A 21,206-nucleotide genomic window follows, 5' to 3' on the forward strand; every position below is an offset into this window, starting at 1 on the left:
TCCATGTCATAGTTCCCTCAACAGAGCACTAAGCACAACACAAGGAAACCTATACAGGGGGGGGGACACACACACACCCACTTACACACACACTCACACACACACACTCACACACACACACACACACACACACACACACACACACACACACACATACACACACAGGCACACACACATGCACACACGTACACACACACATACATACACACACACAAGCACGTGCACACAAACGCGCACACCCACGCATAGAAAACCACAGGGTCACCTTTTCATGTTCACGTTGACATGAAACAGAGCTAACACACGAGTGTCCTGAAGCATAACAGTACTATTCACAACTGACACGTAGGCATACTTTAGAAACGCATTCACGCATGCACTGGGAAGCACAGTCACAGGAACACAGTAGCAACCTCGGCCTCTTTCTATGTCAATTTAGGGCTAGCTCTGTTTCCACAGCAACCAAGCCCCTCCCTTTGGCTCGGGGAGGTGTCAGCAGTATGTGTGTGTGCCTGTGTATGTGTGAGAGAGAGAGAGAGAGAGAGAGAGAGAGAGAGAGAGAGAGAGAGAGAGAGAGAGAGAGAGAGAGAGAGAGAGAGAGGGAGAGAGAGAGCTGTTTGGGGTGGAGTTAAAAAGGGGAGGCCCCCAAAAAAACAACTAGAGGTGCAAATCTTTTCTCCTGTGTCATTAGTCCTCCACTGGAGCAGCTGGCAGCACTTACACACCTCCATAGACTAACGCTCGGGATACTTAACTCCACAATCATGGGAGAGGACGCGTCTCATGCTGAGCGTAGCAGCAACAGAAGCAGCCCGGCCAGTCCCGTGCAACAACAAGAAAACACGGAACTTCTCATCCCTAGTTTTAGCCCAAGTTCTGCCCCATCCTCCCCCACGAACACCCTCAGCCGCCTGGGCTTGAAAACCCCGACAAGCCCCTCTCCAACTAGCCCAACCGACCGAAGCCAGGTGAGCGCTATCACGGTCGTGGCGCTACTCGACAAACTAGTCAACATGCTCGAAGCGGTGCAGGAGAACCAGCGGAGGATGGAGCAGCGTCAAGCCGACCTGGAAGGTGCCGTGCTAGGGGTCCAAGGCGACGTCACCCGCTTGTCCAAGAGTCATAGCAGCACCTCCAACAGCGTGAGCAAGCTGCTGGAGCGCTCGCGTAAAGTCAGCGGAAACCTGAAAGAGGTGCGTGAGCGCATGGACAAGCAGGCTGTCCAGGTGAAAAGACTGGAGGCGAACCACAGCCACCTGCTGAAGAGAAACCACTTCAAAGTGCTCATCTTCCAGGTAAGGCGCTCAGGAAGGAGGGGGGGGGGGGGTAGCATGGGGGAGAGGGGGAGACGTGAAGTAGTCTAGATAGGCAGGTGCAGGAGTTAAGGTTAGTCTTCAGAGACAAGGATGATTTGATTGTTTTATGTATATTTTTCATGTTGTTTACTGGTAGGCGTCGCCTACGTGTACACCTATGCACGTAAAAGAATTAAGAGTAAACTAAATGTGCCACGAAAGTTTTTATTTATGCGTTAATTCAACTTCTCCTGTCAGAGGAAGTGAAATGTGTTTGCTATAGGCTTCTGATTAAGTTTATAAGTGCGCTAGTGTACGGAAATGTTGCAGCGTGATCCGTTCCTCTGAGGACCCTGAGATAATTACGTGGGAATGAATGCATAAATGTAAATGAATGTGTGTTGAGCATGTGCTTTAAGGAGAGTGAAGGTGTGTGTTTGTGCGATTTGCCTGTTCAAGGAAGGGTGTGTCTGGGAATGGAGCAAAGAGGAATACAATAATGGTCATCTCAGAAACACACCAACTCACACACACTCACACACACACACCCACGCTATGCTATTATAACAAATCTGCATTTGCCTCAAGTACTAAAGACATTAAGGTGAGTCAAGTGCCTTTGGGAACAACTTGACGCATAACATCAAAGCACATTTAACCAGCATATAACATATTTTTGGTGCCAAAACCTTGAAGAGTACATGAAGCCCCTGGTGATATAATGGTACAAATGATTCCCGATGGTTCAGCATGATCTTTAGATAGCAGGCAGGCTGCGCCCCCTCAGCAGGAGGGTGTGTTGGGTTGACAGAGCGCTCAGCCTCTGGTCCTATCTAGTCTCACAGGTACAGCCCTCCTGACCCAGTGTTTACATAGCTCTGCCAGCCGGCAGCACCACACACACTTGAGGGACGTTAGTGAATTTGAACGTGATTTTATGGTCCATCCTGTTCACACAGCGATGGTGTGATGATGATGATGATGATGAAGAGGTTTTATGGGGGCTTCTGATGTGTTTCATCTCAAGCTGCCAGGCAGGCAACCAAACATAACGCTCTCTCCGAGTTTATAAGGATGTTTGGTGTGCTGTTAAACTATAAGACTGTTAGCAGAAGAGAATAGGAGAATAGTATATTCCTTTTCTCATCTCCTCCCTGTCTCTTCTCTCTCACATGCACGCTCGCAAGTACACACACACACACACACACTGTGCTGCTTGATTCTGTCTCTCTAGCTCTCTCTGTTGACCCTGATTGACTCTCTCATAACCCAACTGTGTTCTCTCTGTGAACCTCCAACGTCGCCCTCCCTTTTCTAAGACCTCAGATGTTGTTTCACACTGCAGAAACGCCACACCATCTCTCCATCTCCAGCTCCAGCTCCATCTCTCTCCCACTGAGGATGACCCTTACTGGGCCCGGCAGCCAATCACTTTCTCTCTGTTCTGTTGTTGTTCTGGTTGTTGGCACAGAGGGCTTGTTTCCGTTGGTAAACTAAAGGAGGATTCCTCCGCTGTGTTGATGGAGAACACATGCTGCCCTGTACGTGCCACCTGAGGTGGAAAACCACTCTGCTGCAAAGGACTCTGGGTAAATACCAAGCCCCACGTCCAGAAAGCGAGCTTGCGGCCCCTGACAGCCCTGCCGCTCATCTGCACTCTGCTCCCTAACGAGCCCTAACAAGCTGCCGGAAATCAGGGCTACTCAGTTGGCATGGTTCCACCGTCGTTTGTTTGTGTTTGTGCCCCAGTGTTTTCTCTATCTACCCCCCCCCCCCGTACCCATACCCCTTTTAACAGACACAAAGGTACCGTACTGATTCCTCTGCCTTGGAAGATTTCCGAAAACATTAGCTACTGTGGGTTGTTCTGGTGGTCTTCCTTTTGGGATTAACACAATAACGTCAATTAAATCTCAAAACAAATAGTTTAAGTTTCTCAGTAGCAACTTTGAATTTATTAATAGTCTTACATTCTTTGACCCTGTGTGGAAAACCAAAATGGAAGGATGTTTGTTAGTTTTCATTTATTTAGCGAATGAACTGCATGCCATCTGAGATCTGAATACCAGCACAAAAACATGCACCTCCCAACAACTCCATAGCTGCATTTCCCATGGTGTTGCACTTTTCAAATCAATTATCTGACATTCCCTGTCACTTTACAATACAAGGCTGGGGGCTGGAGGGCCTGAGGGTGGGGTGGGAAGGGAAGTTCTCAGATAGTTGCTGTTTATGAGACTCCTAATCACAGCGAGGTGGGAGGGAACACAACAACCAGCTCTATCAAAACACACTCAGATCCAAACTAAACAGTATTTTCTGTTAAACTGTGTTTTCTGTTTTGTCAAAAGATCAGTATTGAATTGGAAACACAGTATTGTTTTGCGGAGCATTTGTTTTCACAACTTTACAAGTGATGGTTGACTTTCCAAGCTTGCTGCAAATGAGGATATTTTCATTTAAGTTGAATCAAATTCAGCCAAACATATCTCTTAAAGTATGTTTAACTCCTTGGGCTAGGTGTGTTACATTTACTTGGCACAGTGCCACCAATGGGACAGTCCTGGAAATTCAAACATCATCTTTAGAGTAGTTTGGAAGACGACTGAATACCAGGCTTATGTTTTAAATTTGAGTAATTGAATTAACTGTTTACATTCTTTTAAATGCACACCAATACTTCAGACACAGTTATGACTCAACTATTGATCAAAGGTTAAGATTTGCTAACTGTTCCTATCAATGTCAGTAAGGTGTGTTTCCAAAGCCTCTGTGGGCAGGCCAGGGCAGGGAAACGTCTGCCCAGCCCAGCTCCGACCTTCTCCTTACATTGTTAGGAACATTTACTGTTTCGTGACGATTATCTAAGTGGTGCACACCAATCTTGGCAAATATTTACATTTAGTCATTTAGCAGACGCTCTTATCCAGAGCGACTTACAGTAAGTACAGGGACATTCCCCCGAGGCAAGTAGGGTGAAGTGCCTTCCCCAAGAACACAACATAATTTGGCACAGCGGGGAATCAAACTGGAAACCTTCTGATTACTAGCCCGATTCCCTAACCGCTCAACCACCTGACTCCATTTAGTGACTCCATTATACATTTTATGCTTTTGGACATGTTGTAGCAGGCGTGTGGCTTTAGGGTGCAGGGGGAATGTGGGTGTGTGTCTCAGTTTTGTTGCAGTGGGCTCAATAACCCAGGCTTGAGGCATGGTGATACCTCTGGGATATTAACACACACACATATTTAGTTTTTTAATCAAGTTGGAAGAGACCAAATCAAACTACATGTTATCATTGTGCCCTTTGTTTAAACTCATGGCAGAACACCGATCCGCTTGGCTGAATGTTCCTCCACCAGATAACCCATGAGTCTGCCTTCGGCCTCTCTCACCATCCTGTCTGTTACGAGGCTGAAAGTTAGAGGCCTTAGAACCATTATCCTGATGGTGATCCCAACCTTTGAATGTCAGAGGTAACACATTCTAACACAGATTTGTGAGATGGGCGGTTACTCTCCATTACAAAGGTATTCCTGCTAAAAGAGCGACAACTGTCAGAGAGAGCTAGAGAGATAGAGAGAGAGACATTTGACTATAGTTGGAGGAGTGCTGGTGGCTCTTTCACATTTCACCACATTCAGGTTTGGCAACTTCTTTCAGCCTACTAAGTCAGAGTTTCAATCAAATGACTGATTTTCCTGGTGTGTACAAGGTTGGCTTGACAACTTCAGTTGACTTTCAGTTCTTTGTACGACTATATGAAAACAACTTCCAACTGATGGTATCAGTAAAGCAGAACGCGTACAGTGGCAACGAGTTATCATAAGGTCTGATTAAACTTTCTATAGACTTGTATTTATTTTTATTGAATCAAATCTAAAGAAATTGGAATGCTGTTTACTTATTTTGCAGTATTGTCAAAGAAGAATGAAACTGCCCCCACAAATACAATGACTATATATTCATGGAGAAGCATGATGTCTCATTGGGTGCGCGCACAGTTGGTTGTCATGGTGCCAACCTAACTCAAGGTCTCACATTGTGAGAAGAGAAAAGCAGGCCTCAGTCTAGCTCCTCTTCCAAACCTCTAGATATTCCTTCCAATAGTTATCTACTTCTTTGCTCTTCAGCGACCGTAAGCATCCTTTCAAAACATCTCAAGGTCTGAAAGACCAGGATAGGGAACAGAGAAAACAATAGACGTCATTTCACAGGATTTAAACCAAAAAACACATTCTCCTGATAATCACTTTCCTTGTCTCTGATGCTGTCAGACTTCAACATTCTTAAACCTAGTAAACATGGTGATGTCGGAAACTGTTTAGTCAAAAGATCCTGATGGCGTTTATCCACCGCCCTGTTCTGATAATGGTGTAGATGCACGCCTTGCGAACACTGCAACAATACTCAGAACAGTTTGAGAGATGCCAAGAAAAGGCTAACGAGATTAGTCTGGGTGCCATAGGCTGCACATGGACAGCACCCTAGTGTAGGATTGTTAGAGCATTAGCTTGCTGGGTTGGGGTTGAATTGTACATTGCGTTTTTGCACAATCTGGTGAGCTAGTCGAACATGGCCTGTCTGCAGCTGTTGTTGAGAGAGGGGGGGGAAGAGTTACCAAACCTGTTGTGGCATCCTGTATGGGAACCTGCTTTTGTGATTGGCTTGCCTTCATTTGATATGAAACCAAATGTAAATCTTCAGTTGACTGATACTGTGGAAGGACTTGCTGGTCTGCTCATGTTATTGTACCGTATGTAGTGAGATACTGTGGCCTGTGTTGTCTTGGATCATGTGGTGGGAGGCTAGTCCCATGAACAAACACATGCTGTATATTTATCTGCTTTTAGGACATAATATGTTACAGGACATTACAATGTTACAATGGAAAGAAGTTATTTCCTCCCTCCATAGTTGACGACTGTTGAAATGGAAAAAGGGCTTACACAACCCTGGGGTCATCCCAGTGGAATCCCACAATGCAGTGCGGTGGGCTATTCAAAGTAGATTCAGATGAAGTCAGATTTCACTGGGAAGGACTCGGAGTCTGTGCTCCCGGACCAGGGGGAGACATCACAGGGAGAGGGAGATGAAGGGGGAAGAGAGGAATTAGGTAGAGGGTATCAAAAGTGTTAAATTAGAGCACAGAGGTTTTTAAGGGGTCTTTTTTTGTGTATCAACCTTGAGCTTTATTTTCTTTCTTCTAATGAGCTACTTTTAAAATCAATCCCAGACATCTGCTCTTCCTCACAGAGGCTGGATCCTCGAGGCAGCGTGGGAATAGTTTAACATCCTTCCTTGCTCTGTGCTGTGTCTCCACCTGCTCCTGGTGGCACCTGACTCACTGTGTCAACACACCTGCCTTCTGGCAGGGAAGGTCCCTCCATCTGGGGGAGCTGCAGAACTCACACACACACACACACACACACACACACACACCTGCTGGAGCACACAAAACACACGCCAACTAAGAGTCGAGTTGAAATGCTCTCAGGGTGATTTACCTCTACCTGTAGGCTTCTGCTGCAGATACATGTGGAAAGTAAGAAACAGTATTGACATGTGCTGCAGGTTAGTGCAGCTAGTGGATCACCCCTGAGGAATGAGAAGACGGGTAAGGTAATATATACCAGGTGACGTAATAGTGGATGCTGTTATTTTCCTCTCTGTGAGGGAGGAGGCAACAGGAGATGGTAATATCCCTACTCAAGTTCATAGAACCAAACCCAGCTCAACTCCCCCAGCTGCCACACCCTGGCTTCTATACGGAACTGGAGCCCACATTGTGTCTTCTTACAATGCAGTCTTTACAATCTGCTCTGCAACATTGAGGGTTGGTACACCAGTGTGGTTGTGAAGTCAGGTAGCTGGTGTTGTGGTGCAGCCAGACAGCTATGTTTCCAACATGCTCCAAGATGTCAGCAGCTCGTTGTTCTCTCTCTCTCTCTCTCTCTCTCTCTCTCTCTCACTCACACACACACACACACACACACACACACACACACACACACACACACACTTCACACACACACCTTTTTATATGCATAGTTGGAACACACAAGGGGGGATATGCACACATACACACACATCATACCAGCTGAAAAGCAGGAAAGGACTAGGGTCGGTTGCAGGGCTGGTTGTAGGTGTGGTACTTCAGAGGTGCCAACATGATTAGACAACTATACACAAAGGCATTTGCTTAGCTCCAAGTAATAACTTGGCTAAATGCAACATGGATGCAACACCCCCCCATATATTTTCTTTTTGATAAGAGCTGCAAACAAAGAACCTTTTATATGTTGTCTTTATTTACACCTTCCACTTTTTTATCAAACAAGCCTTTTCCTCACCCAACTGTACACTGCCTATATCAGGAACACCACAGCCCAGCACTGTGTGTTGTCACTCTGTGTGTTGGCAACAAATGTGTTGGCTAATGTGTGGTTACGAGTAGTTGAGAGGCAGCAGATTGGCCAGAGAGGTCTAGTTGACACTGGAACTGTTGATCCAAGGTGACATCTCCATTCCTGGAGAGATCCTGTTTCCCTCCCAGAACCAGTGTGCTCTGGGCGGGAACACTGGTTATGCCCACCACAAGGACTTACTTTCACAGCCCAGACAAGTTGAGACAAGGGTTTTTCTGCTTTCAGGATGTGCCAGGTAAACAATGCATTTTATCCTACAATAATAATTACACGTCTCCTTCTTTTAGGTAATCTAGGAAAAAGTGGATTTAAACTAAACCTTCACTAATACACTGATTTCCGCAGAGCAGACAGATTATATAAGTGACCTATTCCTACAAGCAGGTGAACCTGGGCGGAGATTAGCTCCCAAACCCAACTACTTTAAACTAAATACATAAATCTGTGTCATTTCCTTTTGAAAGACATTTGAAAATACACTTGTTACACAAATGTTACACTACATCACTCATCTTTAAACTTGACTCATCTCTATTGTCTACAAACTAGTGATTCTGCACAGCAAACCTCCAATCCATGGCTCATAAATGAATGTCTTTGTTCCAGAGGGAACAGAATGACAGATTTACTCCTCCACCGTCACTGGGAGCTGCACATGCTTGGCAAGACGCACCTGAGTAGTGAATCATAGCTGGGGCTGAGACAAGGGCCTGCAGGTTTGGGCTGAGACAAGGGCCTGCAGGTTTGCAAAACAACACGGTGTCTCAGGTGTAGCTCTCTAAGACCTACACATTCAGAAATAAACGTCTAAATAGTTTTTTTTTACAGTCTAATCCTCATGAATGTATCACAAGATACTGATCAAGATCAAGCTTTTACACACTGTTTCAAGTTACATGTGTATTTCAAGATTTAACTGTGTAGTCTGCAGTAAAACAGCATGCACAACATGCTACTGGTGTAGTAGAAATTGTCTGATTGATGGATTGTATGGATCACTGGGATGAGCCAACTTGGTTTCCCCTAACAGCTGTGACGCTTTGTACATGTGTTATATTTGCACTTATGAAAATATGCTGCTTATAAATGATAAACTTGTCTCACAGATGACAAGAGAATCCTTTAGTATCTGAGGATGTAGGCCCATCCCTGGCAGCTGAAGAGGGAGGTCGTACCTCATGAGGGATCAAGAACAGCGGATGTGATTGACTGAGGTGATGAGGTGTATGGAACCAGGTTGTCTCTAGAGGAGGGGTGGTAGGCAGGGAGGAGGAGGAGAGGGTCATTTGTCTGGTTGTTCCAGTCCTCAGCTATGTGTTAATGACAGCCTGTTAACGCTGACAGAGTCCTCCAGCTACGCTCGGCATCCTGGCCGGCTGAAATCGTTCTGACACAGTGAAACACCACAACGTGTTCTGTAGGACACACACAGTTCTCTCACCTAGACACACACACCTTTACTTGTCAGGTTGGAATCAGTAGGAATGCAACACTATTATTACGAAGGTAAACGCACACTATCCTCAATGTGATGATGTTGGTGCTTTTGAAGCTGGAATATTTTTGTGTTTGATTTAGACTGGCACTGACACTGTCTTGAATATAGTCAACAACCCAAGCACCTTATAGTGCTGTCTGTATCAGAGGATTGTGTGTGTGTGTGTGTGTGTGTGTGCATGCACGCACCTGGGCCTCTGTACTGTGGAAAAATGTAAACCCTACCTTGCCCACAGGCTGATTCCCCTACACACCTCTACAGCTCTGTAGGGTGCTGTCCAGTCAGGCCTGGTATTCAGGCTGCCTAGACCAATGAAAGGTTCAGCACGTTGATATACCACAACGCATACTGCAGCACATGATTGCATAGTCACAAAGAATCTCACCATATGTTCAGAATGTCACAAAAACAGGTGAAGTTCAGCCAGTCTGAAGTGTGTGGAGAGAGGGAGCTTCATGTGGGCAGTCAAGATCTCACCTTCAGCCTGAACTCTCTAGTGTGTGTTCGTATGAGAAGGAACAGGTGTGGGATCATTGACCAGCAGCATCACGTGGAGGGGAAAGTGTGTAAGCATATCTTTGTGCAGAGTATATTTTATGAGGGAGAGAAAGATTTAGAGATCGTTTGAGGGAAGTATGCATGAATGGATAGATACAGGATATCACAGAGAGGAAGGAAGACCAGAGGGATGACACGGGAAAGATGAGATAAGAAACATAAACACACTCACTGGTTCATTCAGATAGTCAATTTTCTAACTTTATATGGATATAAATGTGTTCATGGATGGAGAGATTTTGAGAGGAGGGAGGTGGAAAGGGAGAGAGAGAAGAGGAGGGAGGATTCGGCTCATGCAGATAACTCCACTCCTGATGTCTCAGGAGTGGAGAGCAGGACCATGTGGAGACTGGTCTCTCCAGATGAGCCGTCTGGATCTATTACACTTGAACCTTGACATCCGCTAGTGGCTGCCAGGGCCCACGGCTGCAGAATGTTGTGAGATGTTTAGAGACGTTTTACACAGAGCAAACTCTGAATCTCAGTATACAAGAACATCATGATACCACGTCTGGCAATTAATCTGTTTTGGAAGAATCTTTCCTTAGAGCTTGTGGGACTCAATGAATGGAAATTTTAATTTCTCTCTCTCTCTCTTGCCACTCTAGGAAGACAACGAGATCCCCTCCAGTGTGTTCGTCAAGGACTCCATGAAAGTCCCCCAGTCAGCCCCCCAGCCAGCCCCCCAGCCTGACGAGGAGGCCTCCTCCCAGAGCGCCCCCTCCGTCACAGCCGAAACCAACCCCTCCCCTGAGGAGGTCCTCCAGACCATCAGCCTCTCCTCTCATGAGGATGACGAGGCTGCAGCACTCCGCGAGCAGGACGAGCTCCTGGAGGGAGAGGCTGCCATGAGGTTTGGTGCCAGCCACTCCACCCTGGAGAGGTCCCGCGCTGAGAAGCTCAAGCGCTCCAGCCTGAAGAAGGTGGACAGCCTGAAGAAGGCGTTCTCCCGCCAGAGCATTGAGAAGAAGATGAGCAAGATCGGCACCAAGATCGTCCCTCCGGAACGCCGGGAGAAGATCAGGAAGAGCTTCACGCCCAACCACCCCAAGAGCCCCGCGGCCAAGAGCTCCTCCTTCAAGGTCTCTCCCATGACCTTCAACGTCAAGAAGGTGCGAGACGGGGAGGCCCATTCTCAGCCCGGGGGCTCGCCTGCGGAGATTGCCCACGTAGAGATCCCTCCTCTGGGCAGCCTGGACGGAGATTCCACTGAGGTGCACACCCAGGAGAGTTTGGAAGGTGCGGAGGGGAGGTGGGGAGAGGAGGTGGCCAGCCCCTCCGCCCCGGGGAGCGGCGAGGTGGAGTTGATCCTCAACGGAGAGGCGGGGAGCCTCAAGTTTGACCTGAGCCTTGACCGCCCTGCCGAGCTAGCCGTCCCTGAGAACGATGAAGTGGAAGAGGAGGAGGAGGAGGAGGTGGAGGAGGAGGTGGAGAAGGAGAAGGAGAAGGAGAAGAAGGAGGAGGAGGAGGAGGAGGAGGTGGAGGAGAAGGAGAAGGAGAAGGAGGAGGAGGAGAAGGGGGAGCCAGAGCCAGACAAGGAGGAGCAGAGTGCTGTGGAGGACTCGGCCAGCTTACCTGCTGCAGCCGTTCCTGTGGAGCCAGCCTCTTAAGCTCACAGCAGTCCGGTTTACTGATCGCACACCCTGTCATGGTGCCACTTCCACCGCCAACATGAGTCAGTCGCCCCTGCTACCAAGACTCTCTTACATCTGCTCTGCTCCAATGTCAACATACATAAGCACACACACACAAATACATGGTCAAATGACAGTCAAATTGACACGTGATTTTTTTTTTACCCCTATTTTGAGAAACCCGTTCAAGTTGGACTTCTTCATCCTTAGCCTGATAAATTCCTGCATCTGCAACAGCCGACTAATGTAATCGGATAACCCATTCACATCCCTACTAAACCCTTCTGGACAACCAGCCATCTCTCACCAAGTGCCTCTGCCTCTCTGGGCCTGCCCTGGAGGAGAACCAGGGTCTCATAACTTATCACCCAGTGAAACCAGCGCTTGTTGGAGAACAGCACATCTCCAGGACTCCGGGCCAACTATCTCGTCTGTGTCTGTCTGGAGCACTCCGTCTGGCTGACGAACGGCCTCTTTGTTCTCCTGCCTGGAGGAGGGAGGGCGGCCTGGAGGAGGGAGGGCGGCCTGGAGGAGGGAGGGCGGCCTGGAGGAGGGAGGGCGGCCTGGAGGAGGGAGGGCGGCCTGGAGGAGGGAGGGCGGCCTGGAGGAGGGAGGGCGGCCTGGCCGAGGCCAGAACGTTCTTGCAGGTTGCTGGCACCGTTGCCAAGGTGTCGGTATGTGTGTTCTACTGTGTGGAAAGAGGGTGCAGGAAGCTGCTGTCTTGACTCTGAGTCGACGGGGATAACGTGACTAGCTGGGGGGATGGAAGGCAAGTCAGTTGTTATCTAATATTGGGATGCAATAATACACTAAGTAGTAGATATTAGGCAATGGGGAGAATATCATTTGAAACTATAGCAGTTAATTTACCATACAGGATAATCTTTTATTGTTGATACCTGTTTTAAGAGTGTGTACTTGTGTTTACTATGAATCCTATGAGTCACGATACTGAATCACATGTATCAATGTAAGTACTCAGACGATGGCCGATCGTTATGTATTTTAAATAAGGCTTTTTCACCTGTTTTTTGTGTGCCTTAATTCATTGACAAGATGTTGCACTCACCTGTTTTAAACAGACACACAGACACAGGCACACACACTACCCCTACACACACACACATCCCCCACACACACACACAAACGTACACATCCCACACACACATCCAGAGCCTTCCCTTCAGACGCGTCCCAGCATGTAGTCCAGGGCTCCTCACGCGGGCTGCTGTCCTGGGGGTGGATTCCTGCACAGAAATAAGAGCTCTACACTCACTCTCTCTGGATGTCTAGTATATTCTCCCTCATGTTCCTCCTGTGTGGACCCAACCTCCATGCAGTTTGCTGGGTCCTGGTTACGCTGTCAGAAAGTGGTGCGAAGGAAAACAGAGAGACCGAGGGATTCTTATATTCTGACAGATGAATCCTGGATGTCCCATTCTTCATGCTCTCGGCCTGGTGAGACGCCCAGGCTCTGGCTCACTAGCAGGGAGGGAGGAGTGAGACGAGGGCACTAGAAGGTTCTGCATAGGGGAAGAATACTAAGGACATGTATGTGACATGTGCTGAACCAACAGGACAGGGGGTCTGGGTATCTGCCAGGATCTGTTTCTTATACATAATAAGAATATATTAGTAGGAATGTATTAAGAGCTAGAAAATAAGGGGATTAAGGATATGTGGAAAGGACACAGTGGAAATGTAATCATAGAAGAATAGATTGAGAAAGTGATTGGGCAGGTAACTGTAAAATCTGTATGTAAACTGTAGATTTTCTTTCTGCTAATTTTAGAGAACCATTAGTATCTCACAGAGAGATTCTTAAAACATATGTATATGGCCCTTTTTGCAATAGCCCACCACAACACTAGGTGAGATGGCGTTTAGGGGGCCCCTTACTGATGACTCAAAACTAGGTTAACATCCCCCCTGCTAATCACAGTGACATTCCATACTCGATCTTGAACATTTACAGCCCCAGGATTTCTCTGGCCACTAAAAATATGATGTAAAGAAAACCTGAGGGAAGTGCTGTTAGTCATAGTAGAGTTAGTCATAGTAGAGTTAGTCATAGTAGAGTTAGTCATAGTAGAGGTCTTGTCAACAAAGAATACAATTTTTGTGCTGAAATGTATTAGTGCTTGTTGGGCAACATGTAAGCAGTTGATCTTTCTACAAAATAGGTGATGTAGGCTACTGTGAGCATCATAAATTATGGTGATATTGAAAAATATAGTTATGCATTAATTTACTATATCCGGCTATACACTTTCTATACGGTGTGAGTGTGCTCTCTTTGAGGGGGTTTTCTTGGATAACTATAGACTGTAAGCCCTAGATACCAGTCTTGAATATGTCAAACGTGAAAACAGTTTGTAGAGGTCTTGATTTCCACGTGATTGTTGGTTTTCTTATGTTTCTGTCTGATTCTAACTTGTTGACCAACTGCCTTTTAATAGGATTCATAAAGATTTTACATCACATATGATGATATGATTAATTTCAATTATGTTTTCTATGTATTTTATATATTATGTACTCACAATTCATCCAGAGTAAAGTCACTCAAGCCAAAGGTATTTCTCCACACTAACATTCACTGCAAAGTATTTTCTCCCTCTGAACCCATGTTAATATGCTTGGATCTTCTCAGAGTTTAGCATTGTAATTGACAAATAAATACTTTTAATAACTGGCTGAGTCCTAAATGTTTATTTATTGTTGTAGAATGAACAATCAAACGTTTTCAGTTGTTGAGTCTGGCACGTGCCCCCGCGGAGACGCAAACAGGAAACCAACATGACACCAACCCATCAAAAAGCAACTTAGTATAGGGAAAGGAGAGGGGGAGTCTGGAAGGTGAGACTGAGTGTCTTTGGTCAAAAGAAGATGGTAACCACTAGGGATTAAAAAATAATAAGTAGGGCTACTGGAGAAGTGTAAAAAAGAGCCGGGATTTACCACCAAATAATCCAAAATAACACTTTTTCTCAAATTAATTGTAATCAAGGATACTGAACCCAGGACCGATACGTATCGCTGTGTTTGCATATTAACCAGAGATGGGAAGTAACAAAGTAATTCGTTTCTGTGCTTGAGACGATTTTTTCTGTAGTATTGTCAAACATGAGTATCTGCACTTGTACTTGAGTACTGTACTTGAGTGAAGGATATGTGTACTTTTGCCATCTCCCCCCCCCCCCCCCCCCCCAAAAAAAGAAAAAGTTTTTGGGCTACTTAGCGATCTGTCTCCCTCTAGAGTGAGTAGGCTATATTTTCTTGCTCTTTCATTTTGGTTGACTTTGTGCAAATTAAATTACGTTAAGAATATGCACAGCATAGTCTATGTATAATAGAATATTACACCAGTTCGTATGGAAATATGATTGCGCAAGTGCTTGAATTTTTTTTCTGTATAGCTTTTAAACTTTAATTACGCTTATTACGCTTATTTCCACCGAGCGACGACGCGTCACGGTCCCTTTTGCCCCATTTTTGGCCGAGAGGTTACGGCGTTGGACTCGAAATCCAATGGGGTTTCCCCGCACAGGTTCGAATCCTGTTCGTGACGATTATTTCACTACAGAACGTAAAACTGGTTTTATTATTTTACAAATAGCCATATGACCGGATGGCGTTAATTCGTACTGTAGGCATATCAATATTCAAAAGACTGAAATATGGAGCTCAAATAGCTGGGGGTCAAAGCATTGGTAACACACAAACACAGGTCAGAAAGGAAATATCTAGTTCCTCTTTGTAATGACGCAGGGATAAAACCTGAGACGCTAGATGTTTGTAATACAGACAATGGGACAGTAGTCGGTAAAGCATTTACATTTCCAGTATTTACCAGAACTCCTTTTACTTTGGCAGTATACTGCACTAAAAGAACCACGCAATTGTACTTTTCTAGGGGGCGTGGCCAGTCTGGCCACATTGAGCCCTCCCTCTCTGTATATATCTGTCGTTTACCGTTGATTGGCTACAGAGTGAATTATCTTTGTTAGCCTACATATATGTGTATGTAAATGGTTGTACATTGTGACATTGTATCACTTATTTGCTACGAGTATAGTTCTCACATTAGTCTTACAGATCCATACTTCTGTCATTTGGCCAGATTGAGAATATAACAAACGCCAATGTGGAATGCACCAAATCCAGCTGTCGTGTATTTTAATATAATTTTATTGTCCAGTCTTGGTTCATTCTCACGAGTGTGAAATAGTCGATAAAATACAGTGTGCTATTGTAAATATACGTTTCTTAAGTCACTACCGGCCTGTATTTGTACGGACTACCGTCACACATACCCCTTTCCGTTTAAACAAATTGGACTATTCCATATGTATAAATGTAACCGGCAGAACACGTTGGCGTAGTTGGGGCATTGTTAGAGTTGAGGAGAAATGCGTGGTACTGTCTGGCAGTTTTACCTATGCGTAAGGAGTCTTTAGGTTTAGTGTAGATATAATAGACATTGCTAGGGTCACCAGAAAGTGTGTTTTTCAAACAACTTAAGCGGCCATAACTAGCATCAGGGACACATAAACTTGTGAAAGCAGAAGTTGGCAAGCTAGCTAGACTTTATCTTACGAGCTAGCTAGGCACTTACTCCTCGCTCACAAAGACGCACAAAACTCTATAGCTACCTAATATTTTACTACCTAACCTTTTACCAATTCGACAGTAACGCGCCGATTCTTCTAAAGTAGGATGGTCAGACTTTAAAACTCATCTTTGACTTTAAACCTCACGTAGTGCAGGGATCTGTCTTTGTCAAGATCACTATTATACGACAACCCTGAGCGACAGATTGTATCAATACTGTCTTAAATCGTTTGTCAGGTAACGGTAAAGTAGATACTTTTGGCCAAGATACAAAGTATCTTTATTTTAAACGAAATCGTATGTTTTAGACGGCCTAATTTCCCGATATTAGCTAACTGTTAGCTAACACCACCTAGAAGGAAAATGGCTAGACAGGGAAGCAGCCGGAGGCAGAGAGTCTATCCTCCCAGTCTTTGAAAAGCGAAAGTAGGGCTAGCTGGCTAGTATCCGTATTAGCGCTAGCTGAGCTATCAGTTTTCACTTGTCTTGAGGGTGAAGTGAATTGCATAGGCAATTAGCCAGGAACGCTAATGTTAGCTTAGCGTAACTAGTAGGGCACATGACTAGCTCATTTTAAATGCAAGGGAACCCCGATCCTGTGAAACTAGTTAGGTAGTCTGGAAAGAGCAGCCAACAAATATTGGACTGCATTGAAATACCCCAGAAGGCTAGGAAACAACTTGAATACGACTAAGACAGTTGGATGTGTCTGTCAGTTGTAGCTCGATGCTTCTTGTAGGTAGCTCGCTATAACTAGCAAAGTTAGTTCTAGCTGCTAGGCTATCTATCTAGCATTAGCAGGTTGCTTTACTAGCCATTTCAGTTAGCTCGGAGCTGGCCAATCAAGTTCCCAGCTAGCTTGTCCTAACTAGCCACCAAAAATGTCAAATCCGACAAACGAAGCTCTGTTCTTGATAAAAGACGTGAAGCCTGGATCGAAAAATTTGAATATTGTTTTCATTGTTCTGGAAATCGGTAAGTTTGGCAATCAGTTCCTCGTGCGAGCCGGACTCGTTTCCGTTTTCTTAAAGGGACCGCTGTGCAAATGTAGACAGACTAGCGGCGGAGTGGTTTTAAATAATGAGCTTGTTTGACCCTGAAACGCCTACCTAATACCGATCTGCAAGCAGTAGGGTGTGGCGGTCGTTCACGTGATTGCACATGTTGAACTGTGACTGAAGTGGCATGTTTAATATTAAATTTTGTTGAAAAACGTGTGTTTATGCGCGCTAATTTTAGGCCGTGTGACTAAGACCAAGGATGGCCACGAAGTGCGCTCCTGCAAGGTGGCCGACAAGAGCGGCAGCATCGCCATCTCGGTGTGGGATGAGCTTGGGAGTCTCATTCAGCCTGGAGACATCATCCGCCTGACCCGAGGGTACGACACCACATGTGATCATGAGGGCAGGAAGTTTACTCACTTGTCTTGCTTTCTCACAGGGTCGTAGTTTTCACTATACACACAATTATGCATCCATACCGTTTTGATAAAAGCAAATCTGTCCCCACCGACCTTTAGAAAAAAGAAAATCGTATTAAACCGCAGCATCCTCAGTTATTAAAAGCTGTCCCACCCATATTCGAAAACAACCCTACGCCCCTGCATTAGTTTTATCAATATCAGGCAAGCATATTAAGAAAGTCAAGTTCTTGTTTTCATCAAGATGAACACACACACTGGTAAAAGTGGAGAGAAGTGTTGAACAGCATGTGTTGATGTGTTCCTCTACACCCTGTTGTTTCCAGCTACGCCTCCATTTGGAAGGGCTGCCTCACGCTCTACACTGGAAGAGGAGGAGACCTGCAGAAGATCGGAGAGTGAGTCTGTCCTGCTATTAATATCACCTGGACGTGCTGGTCGCTGGCATGCTGCTTGGCGCATGTCTCTCCCTGCCCCAGCATGCCGCCACTCTAAAGCCACTACTTCTACTTTCTACTAAACATTGTTCAGAATAGTACAGTTAGGTCCATAAATATTTGGACATTGACACAATTTTCATCATTTTGTCTCTGTATACCACCACAATGGATTTGAAATGAAACAATCAAGATGTGCTTTAAGTGCAGACTTTCAGCTTTAATTTCAGGGTATTTACATCCAAATCAGGTGAACGGTGTAGGAATTACAACACATTTTATATGTGCCCCCCCCCTTTTTAAGGGACCAAAAATAATTGGACAAACTAACATAATCATAAATCTAATTGTCACTTTTAATACTTGGTTGCAAATCCTTTGCAGTCAATGACAGCCTGAAGTCTGGAACCCATAGACATCACCAGACGCTGGGTTTCGTCCCTGGTGATGCTCTGCCAGGCCTCTACTGCAACTGTCTTCAGTTCCTGCTTGTTCTTGGGGCATTTTCCCTTCAGTTTTGTCTTTAGCAAGTGAAATGCATGCTCAATTGGATTTAGGTCAGGTGATTGACTTGGCCATTGCAGAACATTCCACTTCTTTGCCTTAAACTCTTTGGTTGCTTTCGCAGTATGCTTTGGGTCATTGTCCATCTGCACTGTGAAGCGCCGTCCTATGAGTTCTGAAGCATTTGGCTGAATCTGAGCAGATAATATTGCCCGAAACACTTCAGAATTCATCCTACTGCTTTTGTCAGCAGTCACATCATCGATAAATACAAGGGAACCAGTTCCATTGGCAGCCATACATGCCCACGCCATAACACTACCTCCACCATGCTTCACTGATGAGGTGGTATGCTTTGGATCATGAGCAGTTCCTTCCCTTCTCCATACTCTTCTCTTCCCATCATTCTGGTACAAGTTGATCTTGGTCTCATCTGTCCATAGGATGTTGTTCCAGAACTGTACAGGCTCTTTTAGATGTTTTTTGGCAAACTCTAATCTGGTCTTCCTGTTTTTGAGACTCACCAATGGTTTACATCTTGTGGTGAACCCTCTGTATTTACTCTGGTGAAGTCTTCTCTTAATTTTTGACTTTGACACAGATACGCCTACCTCCTGGAGAGTGTTCTTGATCTGGCCAACTGTTGTGAAGGGGTTTTTCTTCACCAGGGAAAGAATTCTTCTGTCATCCACCACAGTTGTTTTCCGTGGTCTTCCGGGTCTTTTGGTGTTGCTGAGCTCACAAGTGCGTTCTTTCTTTTTAAGAATGTACCAAACAGTTGATTTGGCCACACCTAATGTTTTTGCTATCTCTCTGATAGGTTTGTTTTGATTTTTCAGCCTAACGATGGCTTGCTTCACTGATGGTGACAGCTCTTTGGACTTCATATTGAGAGTTGACAGCAACAGATTCCAAACACAAATACCATACTTGAAATGAACTCTAGACCTTTTATCTGCTCCTTGTCAATGAAATAACGAACTCCCATGAGGGAATGACATACACCTGGCCATAGAACAGCTGAGCAGCCAATTGTCCAATTACTTTTGGTCCCTTAAAAAGGGGGGGGCCACATTTCAAATGTGTTGTAATTCCTACACCGTTCACCTGATTTGGATGTAAATACCCTGAAATTAAAGCTGAAAGTCTGCACTTAAAGCACATATTGATTGTTTCATTTCAAATCCATTGTGGTGGTATACAGAGCCAAAATGATAAATTGTGTCAAATATTTATGGACCTAACTGTACGTGGGAGTGTCGGAGGGGATGCAGTAAACATGGCAGCACTCATTCAGTCTCTGTATCCCTGGTGTTATGCAGGTTCTGCATGGTGTATTCAGAAGTGCCCAACTTCAGTGAACCCAACCTAGAGCTGCTGAATCAGTCCAGCCAGCACAAGACTGTGAGTACCGCTAGCCTTCTCACTGACCCCATACCGCTAGCCTTCTCACTGACCCCATACCGCTAGCCTTCTCACTGACGCCATACCAGAAGCCTTCTCACTGACGCCACACCAGAAGCCTTTACTAAACCTATGAAGTGTAAAAACAAAATGAAAGATTTTAAGCTGATGTTCCCTCTCAGGGTAAGGGGGATCAGAATCAGAGGGGAAACTCTCCACCCAATCAGAACTCAGGTGCACCTGCCCAGCCAGGTGAGTAGGATGGTTGTCCTTGTAGCTCAGTTTCACTGTGTCCTTGGTTGCAACCTGTGTTTTAGTGCTACTCTTCCCTCCTACAGGTAATGGTGCCATGCAACCTTTTGCCAGTAACAACTCCAGTAGCACTCCTGCTTTTGGAGGGGGTGGGAGGCCCAACGGCCGTTCCCCTGGTAACGGGGCCCCCCCTGTTTTGGCCGGGGGACCCTCCAGTGCCCCCAAGCCCGCGGTCACCATTAGCAACGGACGTGACCCCCGTCGTGCCAAAAGATAAAATCGGAAGACGAGATTTTTCTCATGTCGTGTGTCTGACGCCTCCTATGAGCAGCCACACCTGGCATTTACAATTCAGGCACTGAAAATACTATTTAGTGGAGGTTTTAAAGTACGTAAGCTGATAGCATGCCGGTTGATCTATCAGTTCGCAATAAGCACTGCCATCGTGGAGGACCATGACTCTGACCTTTCTGGAAGACTTGTGAAGGCACAAACGGTGGGCAGTGACCTCACCCCTCCAGGACTCACGGTCATCTCCAGCACTTAGGCTGCTCGTCCCTCACATCTCCCTTCTGTTGCCTGAGAATACACACCTACTTGAACACTTGATGCACTTTCTTCTCTTAATTTATAGCGGACATGTTACTGTCAGTTGATTCAGGAAGTGATTTCTGCTGTTTGGGGGAAAAAAATGCCTCAAGTAGGCAAAATTACTTCAAAGAATGAATTGACAAGCTTTTAAACTCATCTGAAGGGTGTCCCTTCTCAACCAAAATGTATTGAAAGTGACCGTGTGAAAGGAAAAGTTATATATGATTTGTAACTGTAGGTTGGTTAAATTTAGAGAAGTACATCTATGGTTCTTATGAGATCTAAATTTGTATTGTAATCATGTGTGGGACCAAGAACTGCTGGCTAAAGGGTTCAACAAATAAAGTTTTCAATGTTCTGTCTTGTTTTATGTAGTTTCGGAGGTATTCTGATAGCTTAACCCTTGTGCTGCCTTCGGGTCACATGACCCAAAGGTTCACAACAAACCATCAATGTTTTTACCCAATACAAAAACAAATAAATAGCATTTTCTTTTAACCTTTGCAATGTGGGGGGTCTGAGACAGCCCGACGGTTAAAATAAAATGCTTCACTTTGTTTTTGTATGC

The 21,206-nt window shown here is 45.4% G+C and overlaps 2 protein-coding genes across 3 annotated transcripts; both read left to right on the forward strand.

The window, feature by feature from the left end:
- Positions 1 to 681: 681 nt before the first annotated feature.
- Positions 682 to 14,109, forward strand: cavin2a (caveolae associated protein 2a). Its single transcript, XM_062456301.1, has 2 exons — positions 682 to 1,295; positions 10,391 to 14,109. The coding sequence occupies exons 1-2, from the start codon at positions 765 to 767 to the stop codon at positions 11,390 to 11,392; spliced, it is 1,533 nt and encodes a 510-aa protein (XP_062312285.1). The 5' UTR covers positions 682 to 764; the 3' UTR covers positions 11,393 to 14,109.
- Positions 14,110 to 15,782: 1,673 nt separating this feature from the next.
- nabp1a (nucleic acid binding protein 1a) lies at positions 15,783 to 20,996 on the forward strand. Of its 2 annotated transcripts, none has more exons than XM_062456302.1 (6): positions 15,783 to 17,005; positions 17,270 to 17,408; positions 17,777 to 17,848; positions 19,714 to 19,795; positions 19,978 to 20,047; positions 20,134 to 20,996. In XM_062456302.1, exons 1-6 carry the CDS (start codon positions 16,912 to 16,914, stop codon positions 20,322 to 20,324), a joined length of 648 nt encoding a protein of 215 aa, XP_062312286.1. In that variant the 5' UTR covers positions 15,783 to 16,911; the 3' UTR covers positions 20,325 to 20,996. The 2 variants fall into 2 exon arrangements, with proteins under 2 accessions (XP_062312286.1, XP_062312287.1); XM_062456303.1 differs by having other exon boundaries at positions 15,785 to 15,861.
- Positions 20,997 to 21,206: the final 210 nt, after the last annotated feature.

This window comes from Osmerus eperlanus, chromosome 3, assembly GCF_963692335.1.
Source record: "Osmerus eperlanus chromosome 3, fOsmEpe2.1, whole genome shotgun sequence".
Taxonomy (NCBI): domain Eukaryota; kingdom Metazoa; phylum Chordata; class Actinopteri; order Osmeriformes; family Osmeridae; genus Osmerus; species Osmerus eperlanus.